This window comes from Gallus gallus, chromosome 2, assembly GCF_016699485.2.
Source record: "Gallus gallus isolate bGalGal1 chromosome 2, bGalGal1.mat.broiler.GRCg7b, whole genome shotgun sequence".
In the NCBI taxonomy this organism is placed as follows: Eukaryota; Metazoa; Chordata; class Aves; order Galliformes; family Phasianidae; genus Gallus; species Gallus gallus.
In genome coordinates this window covers 127,950,901-127,962,787 of record NC_052533.1, presented here as the reverse complement: position 1 = coordinate 127,962,787, position 11,887 = coordinate 127,950,901, and the positions used below count along the sequence as shown (strand labels likewise).

Here is an 11,887-nt window from a genome sequence, read left to right as displayed (position 1 = left end):
TGTCACCCTCACAGTAAAGGAGTTCCTTCTCCATGTTCGTATAGAACTTTGTGTTGCAGTTTTTATCTGTTGCCCCTTGTTTCTGCACACCACTGAAAAGGCTTTGGCCCCATTCACTCGACTCCCAGTGATGACGCTTAACCTGTTGCAACCTAATACTTCCTACTGCTAAGACTTTTCTTTCTCTACTTCAGTCTTATAGTGATTTAGTGTTTTCTGTGTTCATGTTGTCTATAAGTGCTGATTCTTTATAGTGAGTCTTATAGGATCTTTTGATGCAAAACATACGTCTGGTTGTGCTATTACTTGTCAGATGCTTCAGCAAAATCTGCCTGCTTCTTTATTTTTTATAGTTAAATGAAGACAATGTTTGTTTTATTTTCCATGACTTCTTGAGCTCCAGTTAGTTGAATTACTCCTTGTGAAAAGGTTTAATACTTCTCTTTTAAAAAACAAAATGCTTTACTCTGAGTTTTGACAAGTCTGTACAGTAGTGGAATCTGCCCAAACTTGGAAATGTAAATGTTAGTACGGCTTTATTGAGTTGAGTGCTACTGGATACATAAAGACACCAACTATTCAACTGAAAATATGAATGAGATGGAGTTCTGAATGAACTTAAATTTTGGTGTTAAATACTAGAAGCTTCATATGAAAACAGATCTCTAACTTGGAGATTTGAGTTTATATATTAAGCATACTCCTACTTTTTTCCCATGCATTATAAAAGTAAGTCTGAAATCAGTTGTGGAAGGGTTGCTGAACAGTCATAATTCTGTGGATGCTTTCAATTGCTGGTGAATGGGAAGCTGTGCTCTTCTTCAATTCTGGATTATAGTGAAGATCTAATCCCACAAACTGTTTAAGCTGAAGCACTGTGACATGGCTGGGGCCACCTGAAGTATTAGAAGGATCGTCATTTCTGGCAAAAGGTGGACAGTTAGCAAATGTTAATCTAGTCTCTACTCTTACTTCCCAGCTAAAATTACATTATCATTTGGAGCTGCAAGGCTCTTGCACAATTAGAGAACAGCTCTGCAGTGATCTTCCCACTTCAGCAAATATATGTCATCCTAAATTGCTTCTGCTGAGTGGAGGACTCCAATCTCATGTTCACTGAGCAGACGCACACAAAAGTTCCCTAAGTCTCCAAGTGTGTGTGAAAAATATTTGGGGCCTGAAGAACACGTCTCTTAGAAATGCTTCGTTGTGGCAGTACGTGGTGGTTAAATAACCAATATATTGGTCACTGAGATCCAAAATAAGTATCTTTCTCTGGTTTGAATCCAGTACACTTACCTGGTGCGTGGGCTGATAGGTGCTACACAGATTGTAGACAAAGTGAACATTCTGTCTTTGTTTTTAAACGCAGCTTGATTCCATTGAGAATGTTCTTGGGTCTTTTGGGGGGAAAAAATAATCTACCAGAAAAGCACTCCCACAAAGCAACAGTATTCTAGGGTCGGTGTTTCATCCTTTCTATGTACTTTGCAGAGTACAGAATGTGCTGTTGGGATGCAGTTATTGTCTAGCCTTTCCGTTGAAGATTTTGTCAAACAATGTTTCAAGTCTTTGAATCCAAAATGGGCAAGCAACAAGTGCAATTTATTTTCTGAAGGGCAAGGTATGGGTACTGTTTTGTGTTCTGAACAGGAGTGCTTGCTAGTGCATTCATTATTTTAGTTCCTGTTCTGGATTTCTTCTTTAGTTTAAATAACTGTAGTTGTCATAGAACATGTCATGGAACAAGGAATGGATAACAAGATGACAAAGTAACTCTAGGAAATGATTTACACATTAACTAATTGAACTGCGAATTCATCTTGAGGGTCAAACTGCTTTCCTTCCTGAAAATAGACCTCAATTTCAAACGCATGTATTGTGCTGATGAAACTATTTTATCACAAGGGGGCACCAAAGACTTTTGTTACAGAAGAACTTTAATTCCTTGCTTTAACCCTTACACACCGGTTCAATGTTGGGAATACAAGATGTTTTGAATAGCTTGAAGCAGTGGTGGCCATAATTCCTGCCCTCAGGAGATGCATATCAAAATCTTCTGTCAAGAGCAGAGTGGCATCCGGGGAAGAAATTCAGATGGTATTGCTTCTTCAGGGCTGCCTTTGCAGGATGAAGCTGTGCTGGGTACACAGCCACGTCCTACAGCAAGTTGGTAAGATTGGCCTGAACAGCCTCAGTTCCTCTCTCAGCCATGGACTTCAGTTATCCAGCAGTCTCTATGGCAGCCTGGTACTGTCTGCAAAATCTGTCCCATTAAGTGTCACGGTTGAAGTATTTGAAAACCAGTAGCTTCAACAACTGTACATCCTGGGCTTATTGCAAACTATTTTTTCAAATATAGACAATGTTTTTTGTCATAAAATCTAATATAGCTTTACAAAATGAGTAATTTACAAGTGTATACTCCAGTTATTCTAAAATGACAGAGGGGAAAATCTTTTTGTATGCATTTTCATCATATTTAATTGATGGTGATGATGGCTTCAGTGAACAAGAAAGGGAAAACATTAACTTTGTAAAGAACAAAATTGGAATGGGGCAAGTATTCCTATGTAAGACACTTCAACTGCTATCAGAAAGGCAACGTTTTTTCTTAGTTTAAGTCTGTCAGTTGCAGTCTGGAGTGAGAATATAATATATTTTGTGGTCTGAAGTCTAGGAGAAGAAAGAATAATTTAACTATATATTTAAAAAGGCTATAACTCTATATTTTTCTGAAGCATTGAAATCCTAAGGAGCTCCTATTGGTTAATAATTATTGTACCATAGTTAATATTGATTGTGTTGGCACTGGTCCGTTCTGGAAGCTGATGTATATGAAATCTTTCTTCTTTCCTCCTGATTTTTTTCCCAGCTAGATCAGTCTCCCAGTCTACTTCCTTACAGGAAGATGTACAAGATGTACAATCCAGGAAGGTATGGATCAGTCGTCAGTGGGAGATGCTGTTATAAACCCGCAGGCTGGATGCATCAGCAATAATATCCCTGGTGGAGAATTCAGCTGTCAGCTGGGGATCCTGGCTTTAGGGGCTGTTTTTGATGTGTTTGCTTGTAACAGCAAGACTCAGCAGAATGCATTTACTGTGTCTTGCTTGGTATATGCTTACCTGTTGGCAGGCAACGATTTTATCAAAGGATATTTTTGGCATTATTGGCATATGTTGTCACTGTCTAATGAAGTTGCTTCTTATGTCTTTCATATAAAACCTGTAGGTGATTAGGCCACCTGTTGAGCTGAGATCAAGACACTGATCCAACTTAAACCAAGCTACAAATAACACCAGGGGAAAAAATGTCGGCACTTTTACTTGCATAACAAAAAGTGAGAAGTGGTGTAAACTTGTAAGGCTTGAACTAGCACTGTTAAAGCCTAGTACAAACCATGACTCCAGTTTATCTACATGAAAAGTAGAGAATAGACAGAAACAACACAATCTTTCATCCATAGTACACCCTCTCATGTTAAAACGATTGGGAGAAATAACTGTAAGAGTTTTTTTTTTTTAACTGTATCCTATGTTTAATTTGAAAGCTATGGTATGTTAAATGTAGTAGGGCCGTTAGCGATAAACTCAGTTGCTATAAATTTATTCAGCGTACAGTTTTTATCATTTATGTTGTTTATTAGCTATGGGTCTAGTAGTTCTTCCCTGGTTTTCATATTGCCTGCCCAGGATGACTCATTTCTATACTCATCTTCAAATTTCATGAGTCATGCTGAATAGGTTTTTTTCAATCATGTATTAGTTCTCTGTCCAGAAATTAGAAAAGCTATTGCAATATTCTGCTAAAGTTCTAGCAGTTCTCTGAAGATGTGAAGGCAAACTTCTGAAGTGATCAGATGATTGTAGATACAAGGTAGGTAGCTGTCAGGTACAAGATATGCAATCTTACCCTTGCTTACAAATTGCCAGGTGGTTTTACTAGATTTCAGATCAATTTCCAGGTTCACCTCTGTATTGTCTATCTTATTCTAAGGCCCATATTAAGAAAGGGAAATCAAACTTGAAATCAAGGCTTTAAACTTGATAAGACACCTTATCCTGGCAGAATAACGCTGTTACAGGAATCTATGGATCACTGGTAACATGGACAAGTCAGGGACTATTCTCCAGGGACTATCCTAATAGAGACCTTTGTACAGGTGGATCTCTTTGGATTCACATTGCTTTTGTCAGTCTTGTTCACTAGTAAAAGCTTTGTAAAGTTGATAGATAAAGGTTACATTGCGTGACTTCCTTTACTATTAAGCCTTTCCTACCTTAGTCTAGGTGAGAAAGAAAAAGCTTATCTTTAGGATTGACTTTTTTTTTCTCTTCAGAATTCTGTCTATTCATCCTCCTAGTAAGCATTTCTTCCTGTGTCTGCACTTTTTCTGTCAGAATTGCATTAAACTGTGGTATGAACTTGTGTTATCAGAGTCAGTGCACAAAAGCCACACCACCGCAACAGCTGGCTTCTGCCATTTTCTTAACAGAATCATTCAAGGCATTTAAAGGCCAGCTTTCTGACAATGAATTCATGCTTTCCCTTCAGAATTTAACTCCCATTTTGGCAGTCCTGCAGTCAATATTTAAACAGGTTTCCTAGCACCTGTTTTCCGAGCATGAGGTCGCTGCTCTCACAGATACAAAACCTAAAATGTATGTGGCAATCATCCAAACAAGAAAGAATAATAAATTTAAGTAAGGCTGTATTTTTGTAAAGGTGGTTAAACATTAACGGCAATACATGTTGAAGTGTCCATGTGCATCTGAGATGGGAAGTTTCCATTGAAGTCAATGAGAATTGGTTCATAGCTGCCATTGGAGATTCATCTGGATGCCTATCTGCATTTCTCTTAATGGTACTGTTAGTTTTGTATGCTGTTAATTATGGAAATGTTCATGACTTCACTGTGATCACTGGTAGGAATCAAGCACACGTTAGCATCAGAAAACTGAAGCGGACATTTGTTTCATATAGTAAAAAGAAGAGGAGTAGAGAAAGAAAAATGTGGGAGAGGAGATGAATCTTTAAATCCAAATTTCACCACCTGATGAGCTTTTAACTGGTTAACTAGCAACATAAAATGAGGAATGAAAGGTTCTCTTTCTCCAGACACATACAGGTTGATTTAAATGTGTGTTGGTAACTAAGAGAATGAGTAAGTGATAATGACTGCTGACAGGTTCTCCGTGAGAGAGTACAGTCTGTGTTTCCTGATGAGCGTCATCCAAAATCAATCTCTGAAGTATACTACAAAGAGAATAAAGACCCGATGGTTTTATACTGAAATATACCAGATGACAAGAAGGAAAAAGGACTTTTGTTTTTTACTGAATTGTTTCCAAACTTCATTTCTATCTAAGCTGACTTGTGGTTTCCACTTTGTATTAAGAAAAAAATATGCATTCTTCATGCATTTATTGTTGTTTGTTCTTATAAATATACAACCGAGTTTGGAAGTTAAGGAGAATATTAAGAATTAAAGTCTATATCTAAGCATACATCAGAAAGAAAAATGAGTAAGGGGAAAAGGAAACATCTATTGAACATTAACATTTTAAATCACACTAAATGGTTTGGTTATGAGACCATGCAGTTTCATATGCATTGCAGTTCTGCTACCTGTTGGAAAGACTTCTCTTTGCTTTCTGTGTTGTCTTGTTGTGTATGTTAGGTGTACCAGTTTGAAATATTGTATAATCACAACAAAATATGCCCTGATACGTGGCACTAAGAAATCATGCATCTAGATGTATTTCATTGAGCATTATTTTATAAACATCTCTTTATATTATTTAGTATCTCTTAGGTCTTTGGAAATATTATTCTTCCCTTACGTGAAAAGCAAAACATAAAAAAATATGCTAAAAGGTAAAGCTGCCTTCTAACAACATTCCACTGGGACAATTAGAGACGTTATTCTGGTATTTAGTAATTAGAACTGTGATTAGGGTATTTGGGTGGGCACCTCAATGAATGAGAACGTGCATTTGAAGTAAAGGCTGCAAAATACCAAGTCTTTCCAGGAAATTAAGCCATTTTATCTTGTCTCTGTGATATTTGATTTGCTGTTTGTTTGTCTTTGACAGTTGTCCAGTCCAGGACTGTAAGCTGTAGTCCCTACATGTATTTCTGTAAACTGTAAATTACTACATATATGAAAGCAGGCACAAGTGATAGAGTTTGCTGTGAGTAGAAAGGTTGTGGTCCATTTTGGAGACTTCTTGAGCACAGAGATTAAGCTTCTCAGAGAAGACTTTTATGTAACTTACATACATGCCATACTGATCCCAATGGCGTTTACACCAAGCACCAATCTGTACTGTTCTGGACAGTGGAACCTCTGAGGGAACTTCTATGTAAAAAAAAAAACAAAAAAAAAAAACCTGTAGGTGCCATAGGAGTTGAAGCAGTTTTAGGATCAGATACTAAGTGGGAAGTCTTCAGATCCCAGCTACTGAACACCTAAAATCCACTGAAATCCTCATGTAGGAGCTTGAATTCCTTCCTCATGCACAATTTTATTTAAGCAAACTAGAAATATCATTTCTAGGGTTGTGGAAGCCGTAGGGAAGGCTGTTTCCAAGGCTGCAGCTTAGGTATCCAGCACATCACAATGAGATGCATGTCAGGAATAGCCCAGGTTTCAGCTCAGCCTGAGGAATGCCAGGATCCTCTCTTTTTTCTTATGTGGCTGAAGTGGAAGCTCTCTGCCATAGATGCGACTGCCTTTGTTACCTGTGATCAAGCCTCACAGTCTGTCTAAGGATACAGACTTGATTGATGCATTTCCTCATTAGTCGTACTGTTTAAGATTTTCTTTAGAGGTAAATCACACCTGGCTAAAGGGTTCTGCTAAGGCACGAAAAGGCTGAATACCATTTTGAACTAAGAACTGCTTACGCTGCTTGAGAAGAGTGTTTAATTTAATCTCTTTCTTCAAATAGCCTCAAATTCCTACATCACAGACAACTCCTTTGTGGCTGTACGGTCAACATACCCGTTATGTGAGCCTGCTTCAGGGAGCTCCTCATCAGCAGTAGCAGAACATGCACCAGCTCAACTCATCGCGTGTTGTTTACGGTGCCATAGCAACCCAGGCCTGCTGAGAGAGGCGCAGCAGAGACCAGGAGTCTGCAGCCAGGCCCAGGAGTTCTGCAGCTTCCATTTCTGGTCTGCAGGGAAGGATTTCACCTTTGTAAATGAGGTTGCCATCCTGCAGGGATGTGTGACGGCCCTTTGGTGCATAGCTCCAGCATGCAGTCGAAGAAACTTACAACTGGTATGTAATGCTTCCTGAGCAGGGTAATGGGGTGGATCAGTGTCCCACAGGGAGTCCGGCCCTCATGTGACTGCCTCAGGTGCAGAGGCACTGATACAAAGAAGAAAGATTTTCACTGTTAAGTTTAAGCTTGACTAGCGAAACACATCAGTCTGAAGAGACAGCTGTGATCCCTTAAGAGGCATCACAAAAGATTTTTGAGATTTTTCTGTCTGAGAACGTCCCAAATTCTTTTTTTTCCTTAATTTTATCTTATGATTTATACATTTGCTGTTCAAGACACCCAGAGCCTCATGCAAGTCTGTATTTTCATTAAATTCAGCAAGATTCTGATCAATTTTATCAATTTTATAGAGAAAATCAATTTTATAGAGAATTTTTATAGAGAAAAGCAGACAAACAGATAACATATATATGAGAAATAATTACATTAAATGATACTTTCATTGTATTTTAATGATTCTTGCAATACTTGATGGTTTTGTGCATTGGTCAACATTACTGTATCTTCTTAGTATTTATTTTATTTCCTTAGGTTGCATTATTTTACTTTAGAATACCCAGAAAGATTGTCATGCCTCAGTACTTGCTTCTGTTCAGTAATTGTAGTTAAACAAGCTCGATAGTATTGCTCGTACAATACGCCATATCTCATTTCTGTGTTTCAGAGCCTCCGTGTATAACAGAAGAAGTGTTTGTAAGTATGTTTTATAAGGCTTGATCATTCATTTTTTCATGCAACTGTAGAGCAAAAAAAATGAAGAAAAGTTTTTGGAAACTGCTTTCTGATTTCTCACTTCTTTCCTCTTCTAAGTCTGGAGTGACATTCACAATTTTCCCAGGCAAGGAAAAATCATAGAATACTTAGTTTGAAAATGATTAGAAACAACAACAGGGAAAAACAGGAAAGTGTGGAGCATAAAGATGAAAATGGAAGGAAAAGTGAAATAGAATGAAACAAAGAAACAATCAATGGAAAGGCTCTACATTGCAGGTTTAACCCGTTTTCTCCTCCTTTCACCTATCTTGTCCTTTTCTCATAGCTCATTGTAGGATCTCCCTGGTTTGTCTTCCCATTTGAAAGGTAGACACACTCGACTCATAGTTCATGAGAAATTAAAATGTGTATCTCACAGCTTAGTGAGCATTTATCTCCTCTTTACTGTGGATGCCTCTGTAACTGCATAAGTATATTTCAAAGTATCAGTTTATTGCTATTCATTTTGGAAGACTCCAGATATTGATAAGATCGGAATCAATCTGAACTCATGCAGAGTAAAACTATATATATGTAACGGATATTTATCATGTATAAATACGTACATGAGGATGTGTGTGTATATATAAAAACATTTCTTATCTGCGTATTTACATCACGTTAAACCTTGGTTCTGAAAGATACTTCACATGACCATCCATGTTAGACTCCAGGTAAACTTACGCAAGGACGTGAAGCTGCCAGTGTTCTATGAAGGATCACGGTTTATATTCGCTTCAACTTTTGATATTTAAGGACACTGTTTATTATGAAATATTTAAGTGTGGAGCGGTATTTGTGATGCAATGTGAAATACAAACTTTTAAAACGTTTTACCGCTTTTAGCCCTGTTCAGCTTCCCCTCTGTTTCCAAACACTATCTCTGTGTATCTGTGTGTTTTTCATGATGCCAGTAATAGAGAGGGCTAATTAGGTTTGTTTCTATGAAATATCTAGGAAGTAGTTGCACACCTTTGCAAAAATTGTTTTAAAACTCTTTTCAATGTTAAAAGACTGATGGAGAGCAGGCCCAGGCCGTGTTTGTACATGAAGGCAAAGCTGTCAACCATATCATCAAAACTGCGGTCGTGGAACAATATTTAACACATCTTGTCCTCCAGTTGCAATTATAAAATAGCTTTTTCTAGTACTAACTTTGACTGTGTAGCAGGAAAGATGGAACGGGTAGAAATTAAACAAAATGCTTCCTGACACCAGAAGTCAAAGTTATAGCACAGTATATATGACCCTATAACCTCAAATATTCAAATATGAAAGTGCAGTTATGCTTTTAGATGAAAATAAGGCTGACCAACAAAAATATATATACACTTGAGAAAAGTATATTGTGTTTGTAGATAGAGGCAGTTAAGTAGCAAAGCTTTCATTAGTAAGATCATAAACATTTTATTGATTAGTGATTCGGTGTGTTTATATTCCTTGCTGTTATATGGGACTACAGAGAATTATATTCCTGGCAAATTAAAAACATGTGTTACCTGCATATTCTTTAGCAGCTTGTACTGTTAATAAATGATTTGTTTTGAATAAGCCCTTTGAAACAGTGAGCTATTTACAAAGTGTATTATCATATCTAGCAATCTTCAGGCTCATCTTTATCAGTTTGACATCTAATTGTGCATTCCCAAACCAACGTGAGGCAGACTGCAGTGTGTTTCTAATGATTTTCTTTGTTAGTTTATTGCTGAATTGAGATTTCTGGATCTGATTGACTGCCTAGTGGCATCTGTGGGAAAATTTTCTGTTGACTTCATATTGCTTTGGTTTAGACAGGTGGTAAATTCTCCAGTATAATTGGTACCTTAACATATCTAGGCCCACGGTACCACAGCTGCACTGGACCATGGGTCTGTGATCCAAATCAAGTGTTTTCTGTAAGGCAGAAAGCCTTGCTTCCAGTGTTGTCTTCTATCATTTAAATTCAGGAAAGGAAACAAAAACCTGCAGATGCAGCCTCGATTCTGATGAAGTCAGTAGGAAGCTTCCCAGTTCTGTCAGATTGCAATTATGGCAGATACTGCTTGCTTGGTGAGCCAAATTATAGATCAGTAAACTCCCTCTTATTCCCTAAAGCATCTCTGAGCAGCAGTGTGGGAGTGGAAGCAGGCTCTGCTGAGCATCTATACTCCCCTCATTCCCCAATGGGACAGAGAAAGGTATAATGTGAGGCATTTTTAGAGCATTAGTTTATACACATTTTTTCAAAAGTAAACATGCAGATGTCCAGCATTCAGAAGCTTCTGGGTTTATGAAGGCTTTATCTGTGAGTTTCTTGGCAAAGCATTTCCTTTCACGTGTTTTTTAAATTGCTGAGGACCTTAGTGGCGTGCAATGGCTAGAATCTAACAATGATGCAATCATTATATTCTCAAAAGTGAGAAATGACATTTTACAAAAGTTTACATGTCATATCTCATGGAAAAAAACCAAACAACATTGTTTGAGGCAACAGTGTGTTCAAAACATGTTAGCACAGACTATTATAAGCCTTGTTTTCTGGTTTTGTGTCTCTGCAGGAAGACTACTTAGCCACAGATGCTATGCTTGTGGACTACTTTAATGAATTTTTGAGTCTCCCGGTAAGCACCTTACAGAAATCCATTGCAAAATACAAGAAACATCTTACTTACAATAAGTTAATCCACTTTAAAACATTTTGTCACTGGAAAGCTAAATGGCTTTCACAATAAGCCTGTAGTCTAATAGTAGCAGTTCTTACTATTCAACTTTACTATCAGTGTCAGGGAAAATCACACAGTATCTGGACTTCTGGGGATGGATTTTCTCTTGCAAATATCTGTATTTAACTCACAGTGCACCAAAATATTATGGATATGAAATGAAAAAGACATGTAAATACTCACATTAAAAATATGAAGAGTCCACTTTTACTGCAGTATCATAACACACCAATAAAACCAGTGTTTGTCCTTTTAACTTCTTCTGGCAATGTACTCATCAGTGATTAATAAATATTTTAGCTCGAGAACCAACTCTATGTTTCTTCATGACTGTGAAAGTCTCAAAATTGGTGCTCTCCTTTTCTCCTCCCACCCGCAGCTAAAAGGACACAGCTTTCCATTGTATTCTTTGTGCTGATCCAGCTGCAGTTAGATGAGCACACCCAGTGCCCTATATATAACCAGTATGTATATATTTAACCCTGTACTTTGCTCCTTTTCCCCATCAACTACCCTGTTTCCCCATGCTCTCATATGAGTCACATGTACTGTCCTCCTCCCTCAACATGGCAACTTCACTCATTGTTGTCTTAGTGCTCTTTGGCCACAATAACCCCAGGCAACACTACAGGACTGGGGCAGAGTGGCTGAAAGACTGTGTAGAGGAAATGGACCTAGGGGTGTTGATTGATGCTTGACTGAACATGAGCCAACAGTGTGCCCGTGTGGCCAAGAAGGCCAATGGCATCCTGGCTTGTATCAGAAATAGTGTGGCCAGCAGGAACAGGGAAGTAATTATCCTCCTGTACTCAGCACTGGTGAGGCCGCACCTCGAGTACTGTATTCAGTTTTGGGCCCCTCACTGTAAGAAAGACATCGAGGCCCTGGAGCGTGTCCAGAGGAGGGCAACAAAGCTGGTGAGGGGTCTGGAGCACAGGCCTTATGAAGAGTGGCTGAAGGAGCTGGGATTGTTCAGTCTGGAGAAGAGGAGGCTCAGGGGAGACCTTATTGCTCTCTACAACTACTTATAACTATAACTATATATCTCTATCTCTATAACTACTCTTATAACTATAAGGGAGGTTGTAGTGAGCTGGGGGTCGGCCTCTTCTCTTGTGTGACTAGTGATAGGACTAG

General features: G+C 38.2%; 1 protein-coding gene and 1 long non-coding RNA gene across 8 annotated transcripts in view; one reads left to right on the top strand and one right to left on the bottom strand.

The window, feature by feature from the left end:
• Positions 1-4,697: 4,697 nt before the first annotated feature.
• LOC121109661 lies at positions 4,698-7,097 on the bottom strand. Of its 2 annotated transcripts, none has more exons than XR_005857595.2 (3): positions 7,010-7,097; positions 6,282-6,364; positions 4,698-4,925 (listed from the first exon to the last, which is right to left on the bottom strand). It is a non-coding gene; the product is annotated as an uncharacterized LOC121109661 (long non-coding RNA). The 2 variants fall into 2 exon arrangements; XR_005857594.2 differs by having other exon boundaries at positions 6,286-6,364.
• Positions 7,095-11,887, top strand: part of RGS22 (regulator of G-protein signaling 22) — a 66,517-nt gene continuing 61,724 nt past the window's right edge. For 5 of the 6 annotated variants that reach the window (XM_040695923.2, XM_040695921.2, XM_040695924.2 and 2 more), the window contains exons 1-3: positions 7,095-7,291; positions 7,960-7,988; positions 10,586-10,648. In XM_040695923.2, coding sequence (XP_040551857.1) covers positions 7,234-7,291; positions 7,960-7,988; positions 10,586-10,648 — 150 coding nt within the window. In that variant the 5' untranslated portion in view covers positions 7,095-7,233. The remainder of the gene's footprint in view (positions 7,292-7,959; positions 7,989-10,585; positions 10,649-11,887) is intronic. The other variant, XM_040695922.2, reaches the window with a different exon arrangement.